Source organism: Hyperolius riggenbachi, chromosome 3, assembly GCF_040937935.1.
Source record: "Hyperolius riggenbachi isolate aHypRig1 chromosome 3, aHypRig1.pri, whole genome shotgun sequence".
NCBI classification, from domain to species: domain Eukaryota; kingdom Metazoa; phylum Chordata; class Amphibia; order Anura; family Hyperoliidae; genus Hyperolius; species Hyperolius riggenbachi.
Window position 1 is genome coordinate 424,014,440 of NC_090648.1, and position 25,493 is coordinate 424,039,932.

Genomic DNA, 25,493 nt, shown 5'->3' on the forward strand with positions numbered 1-25,493 from the left:
CCCCAGGGGGGGCGGCTGCAGGGTCTCTGAGCAGTGAGCGTGCTTGGAGTGCCCTGTTGGCCCCCCTTTTCCTGGGATCCCGGGGGGGCCTCCACATGGCGATCCTGGATAAGTGCTAATTGCTGCGCGAACTAATCCCCCGCAGGGCAAAAAAATTGCGGTGAGTTAGTTGGCAAAACCCTGCATATCCTGGCATGCGAAAGCGAATGCATATTTGCTTGAGCAGTGTCTCATGAATAAGCTAATTAGGCCTTATCTGCAAAGCCAGGTATATAAGGGTTCACTTGCTGTTTGATGCACGCACCCTTTTTGCAATATGTATTTGTACGTTAGCCCATTTTTTTTTTATATTTTTTAAAAGTTAGGTTTTAGGTATCACAATACCTTTTCCAGGAAAGCCAAATTCAGGGACTGCTTAGCAGCCCCAGTGTTTTTTGATCTGTAGCACTGTCCAATAGAGAAGAAGCAGGCAGCTGAATGAACTGTCCTATGGAGAGGGTAGAGGGAGGAGAGCCTGGAAACTGCATATATTTATTTATAGAGATGAGAGATATTAGGCTGGGAGCACTGTTCCACTTGAAAAGAGGGCGGGGAGCAAGAGACTATATGTAATGTCCTTTAGAGGTGAAGCAGGCAGCTGCATGAACTGTCCAATGGAGAGAGAAGGAGAGAAGAGACAGGATGCATGAGTTCTAAGGCCAGGTCTACAATATGACAGATACACAATAGTGCATTCCTAGAGTATCCTGTCCAGATACACTGTGTCCATATCAGTGTCGGTCATACAAGCACAGTTGTGCATCTGTTGCTTCAGTCCAGTTGAGTTGAGGTTTCTGCTGCTGCCAGCGACAACCGCAATACCGTTGGGAGCCCAGCAAAAGCATAGTGTTGGGTTCCCTGTTGGGTTAAACAAACCCATAGGAATGCTCCCTCCCCGAGGAGGATTTTTATTGGTCCACCTGAGTGGTGGACCAATGAGAGTACTCCCTGGGAAGGGATGATTCCTACTTGTCTGTTTTAATGCAATGGGGAGAGCAGTATGCTTCTACTGGGGCTCCCATCAGTATTGTGGCACTTGTCCCCAATGGTGGAAGTGATACAGAAGGTGACAGAAGAAGCGGATGAACGCAAACAACCCAATGAGAATGTACACTGTCCATTCCTATAGAATCATTCTTTCCAAAAGCAGCAAAGCATGCAGTATCTGGAATCACTGTGTACCCCACAAGCCGCCTGTGGGATGCTCATTGGAACTGAAGCAATGGACATGTCTGAAGGGATACTACCCTACGGTTTTGAAGGTGTACCAGCCTAGGGGTCAGAGAGGAAGGCAGCCACAAGTACTGTTCTATGGGGTGTGTGTGTGTGTGTGTGTGTGTATGTGGGGGGGGGGGGGGGTTAGGGCTGCATATATTGTCTTATAAAGAGGGAAGCGAGGCAGTAGGATCCAGGGACATTGCAGCCATGTTTTGATTAGCATTTGTACAGACATAAGACTGACAGCCGAATGAGTCACAAGTATTTTGGCCATCAAAGGCTTTTATGTCTGTGTGTACTTCAAGTCTCTGAAGCAGAAAGCAAGGTAGTAATTTTGTAAACTAAGCTGATGTTAGTGAGGGGAGCTATGACAGTTGCTAGGGACCAGTGACATTCCTGATACAGCTCATTAAGCACACAACAAGACTGTCATTCTATGACCTAAACCAACATTAATGACAATGCAGCCCAACAAGTGCATGTCCTGAGTGCTGGTGTTGTGAGCCCTTAAAATACAGAACATAGCTAAATAATCCATATTTGTGAGCTTAACTGACCTATTTTGAAATACTGTATATTCCTGCGTATAAGACTACTTTTTAACACTTAAAAATCTTCTGAAAAGTTGGGGGTCGTCTTATACGCCGGGTGTCATTGATACTGGGTGATACGCCCTATCCTGTTACCGCCTCTCAGATCTCACTGCTGAGGGCTGTAGTGAAGCGGCGCAGGTGCATATATGCGAGATCTAAGAGGCAGAGAAGGAGGTAAATAGGATACAAGGGTGGGCCAGGCAGTTGAAAGAGGTGTGTTTTATGGGCACAGCACCATCTATTCTTCCATACCGCTTTGATAAACCAGTAGACAAGGAGAGCTGACCAATCCACTTATTGAGAGGGAGAATTGACCAATCCAACCAGTCAATTGACTTTATACTGTTATATACTGGGTAACACATACAGTACAGCACCAGAATATGTCCATATATAGCACCAGTATATGATTTTTTTTATTTTAATGTGGTGTGCGTTGGAAGAGGGGTAGTCTTATACGGCGAGTATATCCCAAACTCTATATTTTAACTGTAAAAGTTGGGGGTCGTCTTATACGCCCAGTCGTCTTATATGCCGGAATATACGGTAGGTATTTTAAGAATTTGACCCACAATATCTAAAAATGACTCTAGTCACTAAAGGTGGGCATACATCAGGTGACTTAGCGGCCGATCTACCATCCAATTCGATTATTATAATCGAATAGGATGAAAATCGGCGCTGCCAAGTACATGTACGATCGACTGTGCAACCGATTTCGAGCCAAACTTAGTCATACCTGCTGCAAGATGTAGGGCCAACTTGCCTGATCGGGTGCGATATCGGGACAAGTGACGAACGCAAGGAAATCCCCGATGCTGTCCCCCTAATGTGCAAAGTGTCCCCCAAGTGCACTATACATTGCCTGTCTGTGTCCTCTGCTGGCTCCGGGCGAAGTTCTTGGTCCATACACAAGCCCTACGTGGTTGCTGGAGTAACGTGGGTGCGTGTGACATCACCCACGCACCCACGTGTACGCTGGCAACCACGTGGGGGGAGTGTATGAACTAAGCCTGGGGACAGCAGTGGACAAGTGTCGGACATGGACAGGTAATGTATAGTGCACTGGGGGGGATGGGCACATACTGCACATTGGGACAGCGTCAGGCCGGCAAGGTGGCAGATGCAACGTCACAAGGCCAATTCCAGAACAACTTCAGCATGAAATTGAATGGGAATCGGCCTGAGGTGTTTGGGCAGCCGACAGATCTCTCTCTAATCAGATTTGATCAGAGAGATTTGTACCTTGGTCGAATCTGCCCACCATCGCTAGATGTATGGCTACCTTAACTGCCCTTCTGTGGAGATTCACTATTTAATCTCTACCTTAGTCATAGTCATGTCTATTTCATGTCTGTCCATCATGCGTCACTCCATAGTCTGTACAGCCTCAGCCCTGTAATGTCGCCTGAGGTGTCAATTCATGATCACTGCCCAGCGGCAGTCCTTGTGCGCATGTACAAGCTGTGGCTTAAAGGGGTTGATTCATTAAGCTCTGGGAGTGCGAGTTATGTGCATGCTACGTGCGGTAGTTCAGTGTAATGTGGTCTGCTAACTTACTCACACTCCTTGTAAGGCCACTCCACTGAACCCACCATGAGCCCCGGACAGGTCCAGTGGCTTTAATGGACGCGATCCTCGCATTTTGATTTGCCCAATAGGCTGCTTGACAGGCAGCCTATTGGGCCAATCAAAATGCGGAGATCACATCCATTAAAGCCACTGGACCCAAAGCAACTCCCTAATGCTGCTACTGCCTATAGATTGTGCCCTTTTGGCTGCAGCTCTGGCACTCTGCGTTCACCAGGAGAAAAGCGCAATATAAATGTTCTGTGTCTTGTCATGAGGGGTAGCTCGGTCACACCTACTTCTCCCTGAATACACAGCTTCTTCACTGGTGCTGAAGAAGGGACCAACAAGACACTGTGGAGATCACATGACCACTTTGCTTTTCATGTAGATTACAGTGCTTATTACACTTTTACTCTAATTAGTCCATTACTGAGATGAAAAACAAGGCAGAGGGCATTAAAACTTGAATCTAGCACTAAAAGTAAGATTAAAACAATACTCACCGACTCTGCTTCACTGGTGCTGGTCTGTTCTAATTGAACATTCAGGTTTTCTGCCTCATCAGACATCCTGCATCAGTGGAAGCAGAGAAATAATGGCAGGTGGATGTTCCCTATGCAAAACGAAAAAGGAAATACTGTTATCACTCGAGCATGAGGCAGCACGTAATGTAAGTATATATGATACTCCCACGCTGAATGGATTTTCCCTGCTGCACCAGGCGTCACACTAGCTAATGAACCGTGTATTATCCTACTGCTCCTATAGGCTGCCACTATCTCGCCTTCTCTCCTGGCTCCTAAGTGACAATGCTTAGAAGCAGATTGGCATCCTTTGTATGCAATTTCACCTACACGCAGTAAAGCGCACAATAAACTACACGTATATACAGTATGTGTAAAGCTACATACACACAAGGCACGGATGTCTGCAGTTGCATGGAGACAAGCAACAGTTGAAAGTCTCCAGCAACAACAGTTGTATACAAGCGACAATTGTATACACGCGGCAACAACCTGTCTGCAACATTGCGGAAACTGTTGCTCAGCAACTTCTGTCGCAGGTTTAATGAACTGTCGGACTCATAAGAGTTGCTAGAGACTAGCATACACACGAGCCCACCGACTTGAGACTAGCGACGGTTCCTGAAACAGCTGTTGCCGGTAATTGGCCAAGTCAATCGCCTGGCGACAGCTCTGATTAGCCACAGTTCCTTGCGCGCGCCTCATACACACGAAGGACCTGTCGCCGCAACATGCGCACGCCATGTGTTTCCAGCAACAGTTGTAGCCCGTGTGTATGGGCCTTAACACAACACAGTCGTGCACACCCCCCAACCAAAGTCAGTCAATGGTGTGAGGGCACCAAAGACTATAGATGCTCAAAGGCAGCAGCAGGATGGTAAGTATGTGAACAGGGTCATGTGACCTACAGCGTACAATGCTGACTAGTGATGGGACCCCAACAGTGGGCCCTTGTGCAGAATAAATGTAGGCGGCATCATGCAAGTGGGTGTGGTCACAACAGATCACGGCTATATATACAAATTTTCAAAATAAAAGTAAGTGAACCTAGGCTGCTCTGTAGGCACTGTTTTAACAGCAACATATTCTACCTTTTCATTACATCTCATACATGAATGGGCCACAAGCAACTGTCACTACTCTTTACGCAGCTGTGTCACACATGTTCCTAGGAAAATGAAGATAAAAATGTAAATGGTCAAAAAACATTTTTGCCATATTATTATTCTGCATCTACAGTTGTTTTCAAAATTATTCAACCCCCAATGCTGTAAAGGGTTTTAGGGAATTTAGTGTACATTTGTACTTGTATTCAGAATGAAATCTTACAAGGACTTTTTAAAGAACCAAATGCAACTAAAATGACATCAATTGTTTTTGTAATACAGTATTAAATGTTTTTTTTTGTGTGATTTCTTCATTGACACAATTATTCAACCCCCTAAAGACTACCAATCTTATGCTGCATACACACTTGAGATAAAAGTCTCTGGAAAAGGCAAGATCACAGACCAATTTTACCCCATTCCATGTAGTATGAGAGCCATACTCTGCACAGTCTATTCTAAGGAGCTGCACTCCCCATCAGATAAAATCTTTGCAAGATGCTGCACACAAAGATGCCCGTACACATTCAAAAGATCATTATCTGCAAAAGATCTCTTCCTGCAATAGATCCATTCCTGCAAAATGCATTCATAGTCTATGAGATCTGCAGATCCTCATACACACCTTGTTTAACAGACTTCATCTGCATATCTGGCAATCATCTGCAGATCTGAAAATCCATCCTGGTGGATCTGATCTGCAGATGATCTGCAGATGATTGCCTGCTAAACAAGGTGTGTATGATGATCTGCAGATCTCATAGACTATGAATGCATTTTGCAGGAACGGATCTATTGCAGGAAGAGATCTTTTGCAGATAATGATCTTTTGAATGTGTACGGGCAACTTTGTGTGCAGCATCTTGCAAAGATTTTATCTGATGGGGAGTTCAGCTCCATAGAATAGACTGTGTAGAGTATGGCTCTCATACTACATGGAATGGGGTATAATTGGTCTGTGATCTTGCCTTTTCCAGAGACTTTTATCTCAAGTGTGTATGCAGCATATAGAACAGAGGTTAATTCAAGTGTTTTCGATCAGGTATTGAAAACACCTGTGGATGTTAACAAGCAGCAATCAAGCATAATAAGCACCAATTAGGCAGATTTAAAATGACTGTGATACTCAGCTCCTTCTAGACATTTACTGGTGTGTTTACAAATATGGTGAAGTCAAGAGAATGGTCCAGGAAGACAAGAGAAGAGGTGATTTTTCTTTACGGGAAGGGACATGGCTATAACAAGATTGCAAAGAGGTTAAACATACCAAGAGACACCATAGGAAGCATCATTTGCAAATTCAAGGCAAAGGGCACTGTTGAAACGCTACCTGGTCGTGGCAGAAAGAAGATGCTGATTTCGACTGCTGTATACTACCTGAAGCGCAAAGTGGAGAAAAGTCCCTGTGTGACTGCTGAGGAACTGAAAAAAGATTTGTCAGATGCGGGTACTGAAGTTTCAGCTCAGACAATAAGGCTCACACTGCGTAATGAAGGCCTCCATGCCAGAACTCCCAGGCGCATCCCCTTGCTGTCTCCAAAGAATAAGAAGAGTCGACTGCAGTATGCCAAAAGTCATGTGGGTGGACAAACCACAAAAGTTTTGGGATAGTGTTCTGTGGACTGATGAAACAAAATTAGAACTGTTTGGGCCCATGGATCAACGCTATGTTTGGAGGAGGAAGAACAAGGCCTATGAAAAAAAGAACACCTTGCCTACTGTGAAGCATGGCGGGGGGTCAATCATGCTTTGGGGCTGTTTTGCTTCTGCAGGTACAGGGAAGCTTCAGCATGTGCAAGGTACCATGAATTCTCTTCAGTACCAGGAGATATTGGATGAAAATGTGATGCAGTCCGTCAAAAACCTGAGGCTTGGGAGATGTTGGACCTTTCAACAGGACAATGATCCCAAGCACACCTCCAAGTACACTAGAGCATGGATGCAGATTAAAGGCTGGAACATTTTGGAGTGGCCATCGCAGTCAACAGACTTAAAGAGGCACTTAAGCCAAATAAAAAAAATGAGTTTTACTCACCTGGGGCTTCCCTCAGCCCCCTGCAGCTGATCGGTGCCCACGTAGAGTCTCTCCGATCCTCCTGGACCCGCCGGCGGCCACTTCCGGTTTCGCTGTCAGGACCCGACAGGCTGGGAACGCGAGTGATTCTTCCCGTTCCCTGCCACGGTAGCTCCCTCTATGTTGCTATAGCAGCATACAGGGCTGCTATAGCAACATAGAGGGAGCTATTGTGGCTGGGAACGCAAAGAATCACTCGCGTTCCCAGCCTGTCAGGTCTTGACGGCGAAACCGGAAGTGGTCGCCAGCGGGTCCTGGAGGATCGGAGCGAGGCTGCGAGGACACCGATCAGCTGCAGGGGGCTGAGGGAAGCCCCAGGTGAGTAAAACTCATTTTTTTTATTTGCCTTAAGGTTCACTTTAAATCCAATTGAGAACCTCTGGTGGGACTTAAAGAAAGCAGTTGCAGCACACAAGCCTAAGAATGTGACTGAACTGGAGGCTTTTGTCCATGAAGAATGGGCTAAGATACTCGTAGATCGCTGCAAGACATTTGTGTCAAGCTATGCTTCACGTTTAAAAGCTGTTATAAATGGAAAAGGAAGTTGTACTAAGTACTAAGAATGAATGTCACTTGGGGGTTGAATAAAACTGATAATGATGTGAGCACAGAAAAGACATTTTGGGTAATTTCATTATAAATGTTATGTTATATTTGTCTGACTTACAATTGCCTCTTTGATTTAATTGTAAACAAGATGACTGAAATGATCAAAATCAATGTCAAACTGGCCAAAACACTCAATTTCAATAAAATAATTGAATAATTTTGAACACAACTGTATATAGCATTGATATTGTCCATAGTGCTTTTTACAGAGTAGTCATGCTACTGACTGTTCTCATATGAACATCTAATCCCAACCATAGTCATAGTCTAAAGTTTCTCTACCATTATTATTAGGTGCAATTTTTATAGTGCTGAAATTTTCTGCAGCACTTCACAAAGTACATAGTTATAATGAGAGACAGCCACAGGGGGGAAATGACATGGAGGGAAAGATGACTACATGGAAGGGAGCGACACAGGGAGAGAGTGCTGACACATACATGAACCAAGAGGGTAATCTGGAGCTGACTGTGATGCCGCTGCATGGGCTCCAGAGGACATGGGGTCCCCCTGTACAGCTGCATGGGCACCAGAGGACATAGGTCCCCCTGTGCAGCTGTATGGGCTCCAGAGGACATAGGTTCCCATGTGCAGCTGCATGGGCTCCAGAGGACATGGGTCCCCCTGTGCAGCTGCATGGGCTCCAGAGGACATGGGCCCCCCTGTGCAGCTGCATGGGCTCCAGAGGACTTAGGTCCCCATGTGCAGCTGCATGGGCTCCAGAGGACATGGGTCCCCCTGTGCAGCTGCATGGGCTCCAGAGGACATAGGTCCCCCTGTGCAGCTGCATGGGCTCCAGAGGACATAGGTCCCCCTGTGCAGCTGTATGGGCCCCCCTGTGCAGCTGCATGGGCTCCAGAGGACATGGGGTCCCCCTGTATGGCTGCATGGGCACCAGAGGACATAGGTCCCCCTGTGCAGCTGTATGGGCTCCAGAGGACATGGGTCCCCCTGTGCAGATGCATGGGCTCCAGAGGACATGGGTCCTCCTGTGCAGCTGCATGGGCTCCAGAGGACATGGGTCCCCCTGTACAGATGCATGGGCTCCAGAGGACATGGGCCCCCTGTGCAACTGCATGGGCTCCAGAGGACAGGGGTCCCCCTGTGCAGCTGCATGGGCTCCAAAGGACATGGGCCCCCCTGTGCAGCTGCATGGGCTCCAGAGGACATGGGTACCCCTGTGCAGCTGCATGGGCTCCAGAAGACATGGGTTCCCCTGTACAGATGCATGGGCTCCAGAGGACATGGGTTCCCCTGTACAGATGCATGGGCTCCAGAGGACATGGGCCCCCTGTGCAACTGCATGGGCTCCAGAGGACAGAGGTCCCCCTGTGCATCGGTATGGGCTCCAGAGGACATGGGTCCCCTTGTGCAGCTGCATGGGCTCCAGAGGACATGGGCCCCCCTGTGCAGCTGCATGGGCTCCAGAGGACACAGGGTCCCCCTGTGCAGATGCATGGGCTCCAAAGGACATGGGTCCCCCTGTGCAGCTGCATGGGCTCCAGAGGACATGGGGTCCCCCTGTGCAGATGCATGGGCTCCAGAGGACATGGGCCCCCCTGTGCAGCTGCATGGGCTCCAGAGGACATGGGTCCCCCTGTGCAGCTGCATGGGCTCCAGAGGACATGGGTCCCCCTGTACAGATGCATGGGCTCCAGAGGACATGGGCCCCCTGTGCAACTGCATTGGCTCCAGAGGACAGGGGTCCCCCTGTGCATCGGTATGGGCTCCAGAGGACATGGGTCCCCCTGTGCAGCTGCATGGGCTCCAGAGGACATGGGTCACCCTGTACAGATGCATGGGCTCCAGAGGACATGGGCCCCATGTGCAACTGCATGGGCTCCAGAGGACAGGGGTCCCGCTGTGCATCGGTATGGGCTCCAGAGGACATGGGTCCCCCTGTGCAGCTGCATGGGCTCCAGAGGACATGGGCCCCCCTGTGCAGCTGCATGGGCTCCAGAGGACATGGGGTCCCCCTGTGCAGATGCATGGGCTCCAGAGGACATGGGGTCCCCCTGTATGGCTGCATGGGCACCAGAGGACATAGGTCCCCCTGTGCAGCTGTATGGGCTCCAGAGGACATGGGTCCCCCTGTGCAGATGCATGGGCTCCAGAGGACATGGGTCCCCCTGTACAGATGCATGGGCTCCAGAGGACATGGGCCCCCTGTGCAACTGCATGGGCTCCAGAGGACAGGGGTCCCCCTGTGCAGCTGCATGGGCTCCAAAGGACATGGGCCCCCCTGTGCAGCTGCATGGGCTCCAGAGGACATGGGTACCCCTGTGCAGCTGCATGGGCTCCAGAGGACATGGGTCCCCCTGTACAGATGCATGGGCTCCAGAGGACATGGGCCCCCTGTGCAACTGCATGGGCTCCAGAGGACAGGGGTCCCCCTGTGCAGCTGCATGGGCTCCAAAGGACATGGGCCCCCCTGTGCAGCTGCATGGGCTCCATAGGACATGGGAACCCCTGTACAGCTGCATGGGCTCCAGAGGACATGGGTTCCCCTGTACAGATGCATGGGCTCCAGAGGACATGGGCCCCCTGTGCAACTGCATGGGTTACAGAGGACAGAGGTCCCCCTGTGCATCGGTATGGGCTCCAGAGGACATGGGTCCCCTTGTGCAGCTGCATGGGCTCCAGAGGACATGGGCCCCCCTGTGCAGCTGCATGGGCTCCAGAGGACACAGGGTCCCCCTGTGCAGATGCATGGGCTCCAGAGGACATGGGTCCCCCTGTGCAGCTGCATGGGCTCCAGAGGACATGGGGTCCCCCTGTGCAGATGCATGGGCTCCAGAGGACATGGGCCCCCCTGTGCAGCTGCATGGGCTCCAGAGGACATGGGGTCCCCCTGTGCAGATGCATGGGCTCCAGAGGACATGGGTCCCCCTGTGCAGATGCATGGGCTCCAGAGGACATGGGCCCCCCTGCAGCTGCATGGGCTCCAGAGGACATGGGTTCCCCTGTGCAGCTGCATGGGCTCCAGAGGACATGGGCCCCCCTGTGCAGCTGCATGGGCTCCAGAGGACATAGGTCCCCATGTGCAGCTGCATGGGCTCCAGAGGACATGGGCCCCCCTGTGCAGCTGCATGGGCTCCAGAGGACATGGGTCCCCCTGTGCAGCTGCATGGGCTCCAGAGGACATAGGTCCCCCTGTGCAGCTGTATGGGCTCCAGAGGACATGGGCCTCCCTGTGCAGCTGCATGGGCTCCAGAGGACGTGGGGTCCCCCTGTATGGCTGCATGGGCACCAGAGGACATAAGTCCCCCTGTGCAGCTGTATAGGCTCCAGAGGACATGGGTACCCCTGTGCAGCTGCATGGGCTCCAGAGGACATGGGTCCCCCTGTACAGATGCATGGGCTCCAGAGGACATGGGCCCCATGTGCAACTGCATGGGCTCCAGAGGACAGGGGTCCCGCTGTGCATCGGTATGGGCTCCAGAGGACATGGGTCCCCCTGTGCAGCTGCATGGGCTCCAGAGGACATGGGGTCCCCCTGTGCAGATGCATGGGCTCCAGAGGACATGGGCCCCCCTGTGCAGCTGCATGGGCTCCAGAGGACATGGGGTCCCCCTGTGCAGATGCATGGGCTCCAGAGGACATGGGTCCCCCTGTGCAGATGCATGGGCTCCAGAGGACATGGGCCCCCCTGCAGCTGCATGGGCTCCAGAGGACATGGGTTCCCCTGTGCAGCTGCATGGGCTCCAGAGGACATGGGCCCCCCTGTGCAGCTGCATGGGCTCCAGAGGACATAGGTCCCCATGTGCAGCTGCATGGGCTCCAGAGGACATGGGCCCCCCTGTGCAGCTGCATGGGCTCCAGAGGACATGGGTCCCCCTGTGCAGCTGCATGGGCTCCAGAGGACATAGGTCCCCCTGTGCAGCTGTATGGGCTCCAGAGGACATGGGCCTCCCTGTGCAGCTGCATGGGCTCCAGAGGACGTGGGGTCCCCCTGTATGGCTGCATGGGCACCAGAGGACATAAGTCCCCCTGTGCAGCTGTATAGGCTCCAGAGGACATGGGTACCCCTGTGCAGCTGCATGGGCTCCAGAGGACATGGGTCCCCCTGTACAGATGCATGGGCTCCAGAGGACATGGGCCCCATGTGCAACTGCATGGGCTCCAGAGGACAGGGGTCCCGCTGTGCATCGGTATGGGCTCCAGAGGACATGGGTCCCCCTGTGCAGCTGCATGGGCTCCAGAGGACATGGGCCCCCCTGTGCAGCTGCATGGGCTCCAGAGGACATGGGGTCCCCCTGTGCAGATGCATGGGCTCCAGAGGACATGGGGTCCCCCTGTGCAGATGCATGGGCTCCAGAGGACATGGGGTCCCCCTGTATGGCTGCATGGGCACCAGAGGACATAGGTCCCCCTGTGCAGCTGTATGGGCTCCAGAGGACATGGGTCCCCCTGTGCAGATGCATGGGCTCCAGAGGACATGGGTCCCCCTGTACAGATGCATGGGCTCCAGAGGACATGGGCCCCCTGTGCAACTGCATGGGCTCCAGAGGACAGGGGTCCCCCTGTGCAGCTGCATGGGCTGCAGAGGACATGGGCCCCCCTGTGCAGCTGCATGGGCTCCAGAGGACATGGGTACCCCTGTGCAGCTGCATGGGCTCCAGAGGACATGGGTCCCCCTGTACAGATGCATGGGCTCCAGAGGACATGGGCCCCCTGTGCAACTGCATGGGCTCCAGAGGACAGGGGTCCCCCTGTGCATCGGTATGGGCTCCAGAGGACATGGGTCCCCCTGTGCAGCTGCATGGGCTCCAGAGGACATGGGCCCCATGTGCAACTGCATGGGCTCCAGAGGACAGGGGTCCCGCTGTGCATCGGTATGGGCTCCAGAGGACATGGGTCCCCCTGTGCAGATGCATGGGCTCCAGAGGACATGGGTCCCCCTGTACAGATGCATGGGCTCCAGAGGACATGGGCCCCCTGTGCAACTGCATGGGCTCCAGAGGACAGGGGTCCCCCTGTGCAGCTGCATGGGCTCCAAAGGACATGGGCCCCCCTGTGCAGCTGCATGGGCTCCAGAGGACATGGGGTCCCCCTGTGCAGATGCATGGGCTCCAGAGGACATGGGTCCCCCTGTGCAGCTGCATGGGCTCCAGAGGACATGGGGTCCCCCTGTGCAGATGCATGGGCTCCAGAGGACATGGGCCCCCCTGGCAAGCTGCATGGGCTCCAGAGGACATGGGGTCCCCCTGTGCAGATGCATGGGCTCCAGAGGACATGGGTCCCCCTGTGCAGATGCATGGGCTCCAGAGGACATGGGCCCCCCTGTGCAGCTGCATGGGCTCCGGAGGACATGGATCCTCCTGTGCAGGCACAACTGCTATGCAATTTTCCTGCCCTCCTATACTTTATATATGAGCTCAAAACCACAAAAAATGCAGCAGGCACGATGATTGCAATTGGGAAAAATTGCCCCACAAAGGCAGCGCACTTCTGAAAACATCACTGCTCAGTTTCCATAAGTTGACTGAGTACCTAGTGTTTGGCGATAGGATAGCAATTGGAATCACATCCAAAACAACGTTAGTGGAAAACAGCCCTAAGTGGAATAGAAGTAGGGAGTCCAGAGATTGCTAGTGCAAAGGGGCCCAAAGACTTGGAGGGGCCAACATGGAGCCTTCCTTCATTCATGGCATCAGCCCTTGCTGTAGTGGTAATAATCACCTCTATATACAGTATGCTATGAAGTATGGTTATCATTAGCCCCTTGAAGACTGCCTAACACCATATGGAAAAAGTTGTGAAGTGCGGAATTGTAAAAATTGGCCTAGTCACTAGGGGTGTATAAACCTCGGTTCCTAAAGTGGTTACCAAACCATTCCTTGTTCACTGATTACATGTCTCTCACACAGTGGCTGTCCCTAGGTAGCTGGTTTTGGTGGTCTTTATTATGCGATTATTATACATCAGGGCCACTGTAGGCGCTTGATGATAGAAAGGCGGCTCACTTCACTGCATGAGCGCCTCTCTCCCTCCTTCCCTATGCAGAGCCCTGATGAGCGCAAATACTTGATACTGTAGTTCCTCTCGCTACCTAATACTTGGAGGCAAGTCTAGCTACTTAATATTGAGGGTATTTCTAGCTACCTCATACTAAGGGACACCTGTAGCTATACCTCCCAACTTTTTGAGATGAGAAAGATGGACACTTAAGTCATGCCCCTGCCACACCCCTGATCACACCCCTAGTCACGCATACCACAAAGATTTCATGAGAAAAATATGTTGTTTTATAATTCAAACCACACTGGTCCTTTCTATCCTGGTTCATTTTCCTTCATATTAACATTTTAAAATTAGTAATATATCAATTAAAAGGATGGGAATAAAGTTTAGAGTCAAACACATACATTTTAGTAGAGAAATATATATATTTACATAGAAAGAAGGACAAAGTACTGAAAGAGGGACAAATGAGGAGGAAAGAGGGACAGGGCTACCAAAGAGGGACTGTCCCGCCAAAAGAGGGACAGTTGGGAGCTATGCCTGTAGCTGCCTAGGAAAGGCAAGGGAAGTAAGGTAGAAGTAAAATCTGGGCCAGCCAGCACAGTTGCTGTGCAGTTTGGTGAGGGTTTGTAGGTTCATGGAGGGCGAAGTCTAAGGTGTCAGGGCATCTGTGCCCATAGGCTCCTGTTAGGTAAATCCGGGCCTGTTATACATACAGTTCTGGAGGAATCCCACTGTAAAGTCTGTACCAAGGCCCTCAGCTCTGTAGCTGTACCACTGGTCTAACAGGAAGGACTTTTCTCTGACACTGATTGTTGTATATACACTGTAACGTCTATTCAACAAAATGTATATTTTTTTATGAAATGGAAGGGGATTACCTACCAGGATTATGTAATGTATTTCTCCTGTTACTCTGCTGTCAGTACATAACGGCAACAAAGTAATTATAAGCTTACACAGCAATCCCAATAATTACCACTTCTGTGTGTACTAGGGACTATACACAGAGATGTGGTGACAAGCATGTAATCACGCCAACTGTGCTTGTAACACAAGCATGCAAATTCAACCCCAGCTTGCTTCCCAGGGTCCAGCGAGTGGCCAGGTATTTAACTGGTTGCTCCAGTCACTTTAAAGAGACTCTGTATTAAAAAAAAACAACAACACTCTGGTGGACACTTACCTCGGGAGGGGGAAGCCTCAGGGTCTCAATGAGGCTTCCTCGTCCCCTGCAGCTGCAGTCAATCCAGCGCTGGCTCACCCGAATCCTCCCCCGACAAGCCTGATAAGAGAGGATTTATCTACCTCTCCGGGATTCAGCGCAGGTGCAGTAGCGGCTTTTCGTTCGGGCTAGGCGGAAATAGCCAAGCTCGATCGTATCCGCTCTACTGCGCAGGCGTAAAAGGACTCACGCCTGTGCAGTAGAGCGCATCAATCGGGTTCAGCTATTTCCGCCTTAGCCCGAAGGAAGAGCGACTAGTGCGCCTGTGCAGGATCACTGTAGGTAAATATTTACCTTGCAGCACTTCGGGGGGCCCGGGCAGGCTGATGGAGGAGGATGGGGGAAGCCTTGTTAGGATCCAGAGGCTTCCCCCTCCTGAGGCAAGTATCCCTAGGCCCAGAGGGATTTATTTAAAAAAAAAACCTGTACTAAAAAAAAACATCACCTGGGGGGTACTCACCTTGGGAGGGGAAAGCCTTCCCCATCCCTGTAGCTGCAGGCAATCCAGTGCTGGCTCCCCTGAAGCGTCCTGCAATGCTCCCCCAACAAGACTTGATATATTTACTTTGCCGGGATCCAGTGCAGGCGCACAAGCGGCTCTTCCTTCGGGTAAGGCGGAAATAACCAAACTCGATCGGATCCGTTCTACTGCGCAGGCGCAAAAGGACTAGCGCCTGCGCAGTAGTGCGGATCAATCGGATTCGGCTATTTCTGCCTTACTTGAACAAAAAGCCGCTAGTACGCCTGCGCTGGATCCCGTCGAGGTAAATATTTACATTGCCGCACTTCATGGGACCTGGGCAGGCTAACGGAGGCACACAGGAGGACGGGGGAAGCCTCGTTAGGATCCAGAGGCTTTCCCCTCCCAAAGTGAGTACTCCTCAGGGGTGTTTTTTTTTTTTTAATACAGCTTTTCTTTAAAATTACAGATCCCCTTTAAAGTGGAATTATACTCCCAAAACTAAAATTTCAGTAAAATACATAAACATAAAAGAACATTTAAAAGTATTCCCTGTGTGTGAAATTGTTTATTTTCACTGCAGAAAGCAGTAGAACCTTGCTTATTTCTTGCCATCAGCAAAGGCATGTATTTCCCTGAGCCTGTGTCTTCACTCTGCCCCTTCCCTCTGCTGAATAGACACATTGCCCTGGCAACAGCTCAGCATAAAAGGAGGGGGCAGAGTGAAGACACAGGTACAGGGAGATTCTTGGCACAGGAAATACTCGAAAATGCTTTCAAATGTTATTTTATGTCGCTATGAGTAGTTATTGAAATTTTAGTTTTTACAGTACAATCCCACTTTAAAAAGACTCTGTAACAACAAAAACCTCCCCTGGGGGGTACTCACCTCGGGTGGGGGAAGCCTCCGGATCCTAATGAGGCTTCCCACGCCGTCCTCTGTCCCACGGGGGTCTCGCTGCAGCCCTCCGAACAGCCGGCGACAGAGCCGACTGTAGCTTCAATATTTACCTTTGCTGGCTCCAGCGGGGGTGCTGTGGCTACTTTCGGCACGGAAATAGACGGAAATACCCGATCTCCGTCGAGTCCGCTCTACTGCGCAGGCGCCGGAAACTTGCGCCTGCGCAGTAGAGCAGACCCGACGGCGATCGGGTATTTCCGCCTACTTCGGAGCCGACAGCCGTCAGAGCGCCTGCGCAGGAGCCGGGAAGGTAAATATTGACGTCACCGCTGCACGGAGGGCTGCAGCGAGACCCCTGACGGATGGAGGACGGCGTGGGAAGCCTCATTAGGATCCGGAGGCTTCCCCCACCCGGGGTGAGTACCCCCCAGGGGACGTTTTGTCGTTACAGTTCCTCTTTAAAGTGAACCTGTTTGCAATGTTTATGAAGTCATAAATTGTGCTTGCCCTTTCACCAACTGTCACTACCTTGTTTTGTTACATTGCTGACAGTATAAGTGGGCACCGATCTAGTGTCAATGAGCCAACGGGAGCTGCTTGGTGGTGGAATAAAATATGGGCACCATTTATGACTCTGGCCTGAGTGCACTCAGAGGATACAAAGTTTGTAACAGTATGTAAAGGCCAAACTGTGCTTACATGGCATGTAGTAGCCACCTGTCTAACTAAGTCCTCTCTTTTTTAGCCACCATGCACCTGTTTGAAGTCATGCCTGGTCACCGGCACAATGGTTACCGTATATGCAGGGCCAGTTCTCTCACGAAGCAAGGTGAAACATTTGTATCAGGCGCAAAGATTACAGGGGCAGTATGTTTGTACTGTGTGTTTACACTTAAAGGGAACCTGTACTGAGTAAAATCATTTAAAATAAACACATGAGGTAACTTCAAATCAACATAGCATAGTTACCTTGCCATCAGTTTCTCTCAGAAGCTCACCATTTTCTTTTGACAACGATCCCTTCCAGTTCTGACAACATTTTGTCAGAACTGAAATATATCAGTTGCTGTCAGTTATATATCAGTTGCTGTCAGTTATACCTGAGAGGACAACTGATGTGCCAGGTAATGTCCATGTATCCCTATGGCTCAAGTGGGCGATGTTACAGTTTAACAGTGTGCTGTTATGGGGTAGTGGCCATTTTCAAAATGGAGGACAGCAAATTCCCTTGATCACAGTAGGCAAACAGGACGTGAGAGAGGAGAAAGAGATTGAGGAGTAGACTACACAGGAGGTAAGTATAACGTGTTTATGTTTATTTTGACTTTTAATTTTCAGTTCAGGTTTTCTTTAAGGTGCCCATAGATCTAGCGATGTATAGGCAGATTCGACCAAGAGACAAACCTCTCTTATCGAATCTGATAAAAGAAAAATCTGTCAGCTGCCCATACACAGCATGCCGATTTCCAATCAATTTCATGCTGAAATCTATCCGGAATCGGCCCTGTGCGCCGCTGTGCTCCAAAGTGTAATGTCCTGTGCCCCGTGCCAAAGTGTATACATTACCTGTCCGCGGCCTGCGCTTGTCCTCCGCTGCTCCGGGCACATTCTTTCCTTCTGCATACATGCACACCCCACGTGGTTTCCTAGTAAGGGCGCGCATGTGACGTCACACATGCGCCCTTACCAGGAAACCATGTAAGGCATGCGTTTATGCGGAAGAGGAGAATGCGCCTGGAGCAGCGGAGGACAAGCGGAGGCCACGGACAGGTAATGTATACTTTACATGGGGGGACATTACATTACATAGCAGCGAAGGGACGGATGGTTTCGTCAGTCATCGGGAAATTACACGCCGTTCCCGCTGCGCACCTGACCAACCAACTTCGGCCCGACATCTTGCAGCATGCGCTATCGACAATGTGACTAATTTCCATCCTGAAATTGGTTGCTTTGCCTGTCGGGCATGCACTTGACGCACTTGATTTTCATCCAATTCGATTATAATAATCAAATTGAATGGTTGATCGGCCGCCAAGTTGCCTGATGTATGGCCACCTTTACAGCATGCAGTAAGACCGGCCCTGGTTATATGGCTGGATATGAGGTCCATGGTACATAACCAATGTTCCAGTGATAAATGGACAACACGCAGGCATACAGGATCTGGAGTTGGAGTGTAGATGAAGAGGAGAGGACTCTTATAACCTCCTGCCTCCATCCATTAACTCCAGCACTGTTGCCCTTAACCGGTGGTGACTCCAGGATCTGTTTCTTAGGTGGACATAATGTGGACAAAGTAGGTAACTAGAAGTGCATGAGACAATTGGGGAAAAAATGAATCTATGGTATATACAGCATTAGTAAGGTGTAATAAAGACACTCTAGCCATATGACTGTTTATCCATTTATCTTTTAACAACATTTTTTGTTAGTTGGCGTAATATCAAAGATGTAAAAGTAAAACAATTTTCAAGTACAGTGAAAAATTCAGAAACTTCTATGGTTCACATTTCCTGGCCTTACTTAAGCTTCTTAACTAGACTAACTAGATAACTAAACTTCCGCAGCCAAAAACAACAGATTTCCCATACAGGACTCAACCCTCCAAGGATATGTATCCAACTTCTTTTTATTGATATGAGAAAATCTCGAGTGCACCTGGCAGGACGCTCCCGGCGATGGGAGCGCAAACGAGGATGCACAGGCGCAGTGGACGGTGACCCACCCAAGAGAAAGTGAGCCGCGGCGGGGACTGGAGTACTGTTCCAGGTATGCACGGGCGCAGGACGGCTGCAGGGTGCTGGCAGAGGCCCCAGGGAAGCGAAACACTTTTTTTTTAGGTATCTTCAGGTCCGCTTTAACAACAGGCTCTGCATCTTCACCCTATTCACACTGCAGAAGATGCGGACCTGCAATTGGTATTTAAGTTTGCCTGAAGTTTTCAACAAGAGATGTTTGTGTGCAGTAGACACCATATCGGTAATTGCAATGTAATGGCTGGATACAGCGCATCAATTCTGGGCACGTCCATCATTGCAGTTCCTGTATGAGACACCTCATTACGAAGGAGAGTTTACTCATCTAATTTGGTAGATCTGGGCCCCTCATGTCTCAGTATTTCTCATCTTCCCCCTGACAATCCCAATCTCTCACCATTTCTCTGTTTTTTTTCTGTGCGTTTGTGCGTTCTATGTTCTTTCTCTTAAATTAGTCCTGTTTTTATTCCCTTTTTATATTCTCTCTTCCCATTTCTCTGTCACTCCTTCTCTCTCTCACTTCCCTCCATCAGTTTTAATGACAGGACTAAACACGTTTCAGTATCTCCACAGCAAGCGGGGAAATAACAAGTGGATAAGATTTGGGTTCTTGACATGTGCATTGAGAATGCTGTGTGTGATGAGTTCTGAGAAGTGATCACTCATTCTGCTACTTTCCCTCTCTATTTCTCACTCCCTCTCCTTTCTCTCGTTCCACCTTTCTTTTTCTCACCTTTCTCCCTAACATCCATTTCTCTCCACAATGCCCACTCTTCTTCTCTCTCACCCACCCCCCCCCCCCTTCCCCACCACCACCACCACCGTTCTCTTTCTTTTTCTTCACATCACTCCTCTTCACCTTTATTCCCCCTTTCCTTTCTTTCTCTACACCTTGTTTTTAATATATCAGTATATTTTGCTCTATCCTTCAATATTTATCATTCTCTCTCAGGTCCTGCAGTGCTTCTCCAGCTCTCGTCCATGCTCACTCTTTTCTCTCTATACTATATATATACTCTATATAAATGTAAAACTCTGGCCACAGAGCCATCAAATTTGGCCCACAACTGGTTTTCCCAATTTACATTGTTTGGCCCACTCTAGGCCAACAGGGAAGCCATATGGAGAGGGAGGGAGGGGGCCACTAGACATCAGGGAACTGTATTGGAAAGGGAGGTGGCCACTAGATAACAAAACACAGACACAGGCAAACACAGAACATTTATATCGGGCTTTTTTCCTGGCGTACTCAAAGCGCCAGAGCTCCAGCCATTAGGACGCGCTCTATAGGCAGTAGCAGTGTTAGGGAGACTTGCCCAAGGTCTCCTACTGAATAGGTGCTGGCTTACTGAACAGGCAGAGCCGTGATTCGAACCCAGGTCTCCTGTGTCAATGGCAGAACCCTTAACCATTACATTATCCAACAGGGAACTATATAGGGTAGAGAGGGTAGACCACTAAACACCGGAGAACTATATAGGGAAGGAAGGACCACTAGACAACAGGAAACTACAAAGGGGAGGGAGTGAAGGCCATTAGACACCAGGTAACTGTATAGGGGAGGGAGGGCTCTTTGACGCCAGGGAACTGTATATGGGAGGAGAAGCATTAGACACCAGGGAACTTTATTAGAGAGGGAGCTCACCCCTAAACATTGATGTTGGCCTGCAACTTGGTCTGTGTTCAATTTCGCCCCACTTTGTATTTGAGTTTGACACCCCTGCTCTATACTCTTCTAGCTGTCACTCCATCACATCCACCTCCTTGTCCTGACTCCGTATCCCTATATAATTTGGGCACTTCAAGGTGCCTGGAAATTTGGGGTCCACCATAGACCACAATGTTAATTGCGGGTATAATGCCACCCAGAGTGTAATTTGGGCCCGACAATAGCCAGGCCTGATTTATGATAGTAAGTGTGAAATTACATTAAGAAGGGATGGGTAGTGTTAGGTGTAGGGTGTACAGTAGGGCTAGATTAAGAATAAGCTATGGGTAGAATTAGTGTAAGTAAAAACCTTAGTAGAAAAATGCCCGCATTGCGGATATTCTGCTAGCTGCTTTACCCAGTGAAGAAATTATCCAATGCCTTTTCCTAAGTATGGATCCCTATCTCTATTTCACATTCTTGCTTTCTATTCCACCTTCCCTCTCCCTTATCACTGTCCTCCACTCTAGTTTTCTCTCGGTCTCCCTCTCTCTCCTCCACCATCTCACTCTAGCTCCCTCACTCTCAGAGCCGGGACAAGGTCCTCCAGCACCCAAGGTTGAAACACCAAAGTGCGCCCCTCCATCCCTCACACCCCAGCCTTCATACACTGATTGCTATTAGACTAAGAGGCACCCAAGGGCCCCCAACACCTTAATCTCTAGTTATCTGGCTTGCAGTCACCACCATGTATCCCCTTTTCTTATTTCTCTCTGCTTCAAGCACAGTAGAGTAATGATAGCTGAGTGAGTTGTGCTCCCCCTCCTGCACTGCGCCCTGAGGCTGGAGCCTCTCTCACCTCTGCCTCAGCCTGACCTCACTTACTCTCTTTTTATTTCACATGTCCCTCTAGCCCTTTTTTGTTCTCTCCCTTTGCAATGATTTCTCTTCTTCTTGATGATCATCCCTTTGCTCTCCTTTCTTGTCGCTCTATGTCTCTCTTCCACTCAATCTCTCCTTTATTTGGTTTATCTTGTTCTTACGATCATTTGCTTTCTCAATAGGCTTTCATGTTACCTTGTACATCACACCCTATGTGAAGTGTGTCACAACGGACAGCATCGCACATTAGTGTGAAAGGGCCTAAAGAATACTTCGCAACGATACACAAATATTACACAACGCAAAGCTTCATCTGTCCAAGCTTATTACCCAGCTCTGAACACTGTGTACAGCCTGGAAATATTACAACTCACTTGAAACCTCTTCCAACCGACGTTTTTTGTTCAAGCATTTCAAGTTCAGGATTTGAGGTTGACGACTCAGTTGTCCTCCAACTGGAAGATCAACAATGAGAGTTCAGATATCAGTGAATTCTGCAGAGGCTAACAAAATCCTATCAATAGATCCTGGTAGGAGTTCTGAGGGTTCCCCACCATGAAAGTAGATATAAAATACATCCACACAGATTAACTCCATCATCTATTACATGCTACGTTATGAGTTTTAGATAAAACAATGCTTTAAAGATGTGGCCACTCCTGCAGCCATTGCCAATAACAGGGGTGTCAAAATCAATAACATAAAAGGCCAAAGTCTAAAACACAGTCTAAAGTTGCCCATACATCTAGCGATGTATTATGCAGGAGAACAGAGGCGCCAAAAGGATAAAAGGAAGCTAAATGAGCTTAAAAACCAAATTCTTGGTAAATAGAGGAGGTAGTGGTGGACTTACCTCCTCCAAGTAGACACACAACGACTGTAGTAAAGACAGTCAATATATTTTACTTATGAACTCCAAATATGCAACGCGTTTCGCAGGTTTGATCCCGCTTCATCAGGCAATAACAACGGAGCAATAGCATATGTGGTCAGTAGAAGAGCCAGGCACCTCTGATTAACTGATCTGATCAGAGAGAGATCTGTTGGCTGCCCATACACCACAGGCCAATTCCCAATCAATTTCAGCATGAAATCTCTCAGGAATAAGCCTTGTGATGCTACCTCCTGGCCCCTTCCTCCTTCCCCAAATGTTAATGTGCCCCACCCCCTGGTGAAAATCTCCCTTGCTGCTCCCGGTCTTGTCCGTTGCTTCCCCATGCGCGCCACGTTGTTGCTGCCTACAGCATGTGGGGTGTATGTGACATCACACATGCGTCTGGTGGTGGAAAAGCAGCAAACGAGATTGGAACAGAAGCACCTGGAGAGTCATAGCAGCTGGAGCTTGTGAAATTTGAATGCAAAGGCACCAGGAGAGCACATTTACATTTGGAGGGAAAGCAGCCAGGGGGTTTTGTCGCATTTGTTGATCCCTGCGATATCGTATATCGTTACCATCGCACACTCAATTCACCACATCGGCCTGAGATTTTCCAGCATGCTCGTTCAATACATTTGACAGATTTTGATTTTTGAAACTGGTCAAATCCTCAATCGGTCATGCTTGTTGCGGCACCAATTTTCATCCGATTCAATACAATTATTGGATTAGATAATTGATTAGGCCGCAAAATCGATGGCTGTATGGCCACCTTAAGTTACGGGCCAAATTGTTTAAAGAGAATCTGTACTATATATATACTCTATATAAATGTAAAACTCTGGCCACAGAGCCATCAAATTTGGCCCACAAGTGGTTTTCCCAATTTACATTGTTTGGCCCACTCTAGGCCAACAGGGAAGCCATATGGAGAGGGAGGGAGGGGGCCACTAGACATCAGGGAACTGTATTGGAAAGGGAGGTGGCCACTAGATAACAAAACACAGACACAGGCAAACACAGAACATTTATATCGGGCTTTTTTCCTGGCGTACTCAAAGCGCCAGAGCTCCAGCCATTAGGACGCGCTCTATAGGCAGTAGCAGTGTTAGGGAGACTTGCCCAAGGTCTCCTACTGAATAGGTGCTGGCTTACTGAACAGGCAGAGCCGTGATTCGAACCCAGGTCTCCTGTGTCAATGGCAGAACCCTTAACCATTACATTATCCAACAGGGAACTATATAGGGTAGAGAGGGTAGACCACTAAACACCGGAGAACTATATAGGGAAGGAAGGACCACTAGACAACAGGAAACTACAAAGGGGAGGGAGTGAAGGCCATTAGACACCAGGTAACTGTATAGGGGAGGGAGGGCTCTTTGACGCCAGGGAACTGTATATGGGAGGAGAAGCATTAGACACCAGGGAACTTTATTAGAGAGGGAGCTCACCCCTAAACATTGATGTTGGCCTGCAACTTGGTCTGTGTTCAATTTCGCCCCACTTTGTATTTGAGTTTGACACCCCTGCTCTATACTCTTCTAGCTGTCACTCCATCACATCCACCTCCTTGTCCTGACTCCGTATCCCTATATAATTTGGGCACTTCAAGGTGCCTGGAAATTTGGGGTCCACCATAGACCACAATGTTAATTGCGGGTATAATGCCACCCAGAGTGTAATTTGGGCCCGACAATAGCCAGGCCTGATTTATGATAGTAAGTGTGAAATTACATTAAGAAGGGATGGGTAGTGTTAGGTGTAGGGTGTACAGTAGGGCTAGATTAAGAATAAGCTATGGGTAGAATTAGTGTAAGTAAAAACCTTAGTAGAAAAATGCCCGCATTGCGGATATTCTGCTAGCTGCTTTACCCAGTGAAGAAATTATCCAATGCCTTTTCCTAAGTATGGATCCCTATCTCTATTTCACATTCTTGCTTTCTATTCCACCTTCCCTCTCCCTTATCACTGTCCTCCACTCTAGTTTTCTCTCGGTCTCCCTCTCTCTCCTCCACCATCTCACTCTAGCTCCCTCACTCTCAGAGCCGGGACAAGGTCCTCCAGCACCCAAGGTTGAAACACCAAAGTGCGCCCCTCCATCCCTCACACCCCAGCCTTCATACACTGATTGCTATTAGACTAAGAGGCACCCAAGGGCCCCCAACACCTTAATCTCTAGTTATCTGGCTTGCAGTCACCACCATGTATCCCCTTTTCTTATTTCTCTCTGCTTCAAGCACAGTAGAGTAATGATAGCTGAGTGAGTTGTGCTCCCCCTCCTGCACTGCGCCCTGAGGCTGGAGCCTCTCTCACCTCTGCCTCAGCCTGACCTCACTTACTCTCTTTTTATTTCACATGTCCCTCTAGCCCTTTTTTGTTCTCTCCCTTTGCAATGATTTCTCTTCTTCTTGATGATCATCCCTTTGCTCTCCTTTCTTGTCGCTCTATGTCTCTCTTCCACTCAATCTCTCCTTTATTTGGTTTATCTTGTTCTTACGATCATTTGCTTTCTCAATAGGCTTTCATGTTACCTTGTACATCACACCCTATGTGAAGTGTGTCACAACGGACAGCATCGCACATTAGTGTGAAAGGGCCTAAAGAATACTTCGCAACGATACACAAATATTACACAACGCAAAGCTTCATCTGTCCAAGCTTATTACCCAGCTCTGAACACTGTGTACAGCCTGGAAATATTACAACTCACTTGAAACCTCTTCCAACCGACGTTTTTTGTTCAAGCATTTCAAGTTCAGGATTTGAGGTTGACGACTCAGTTGTCCTCCAACTGGAAGATCAACAATGAGAGTTCAGATATCAGTGAATTCTGCAGAGGCTAACAAAATCCTATCAATAGATCCTGGTAGGAGTTCTGAGGGTTCCCCACCATGAAAGTAGATATAAAATACATCCACACAGATTAACTCCATCATCTATTACATGCTACGTTATGAGTTTTAGATAAAACAATGCTTTAAAGATGTGGCCACTCCTGCAGCCATTGCCAATAACAGGGGTGTCAAAATCAATAACATAAAA

At 49.1% G+C, this 25,493-nt stretch overlaps 1 protein-coding gene across 3 annotated transcripts in view; it reads right to left on the minus strand.

Annotated features, from left to right (window-relative positions):
• AGBL3 (AGBL carboxypeptidase 3) overlaps positions 1-25,493 on the minus strand; it is a 357,981-nt gene that overhangs the window by 234,202 nt on the left and 98,286 nt on the right. For all 3 annotated transcript variants that reach the window (XM_068277556.1, XM_068277557.1, XM_068277555.1), the window contains exon 2: positions 3,926-4,035. In XM_068277556.1, coding sequence (XP_068133657.1) covers positions 3,926-3,991 — 66 coding nt within the window. In that variant the 5' untranslated portion in view covers positions 3,992-4,035. The remainder of the gene's footprint in view (positions 1-3,925; positions 4,036-25,493) is intronic.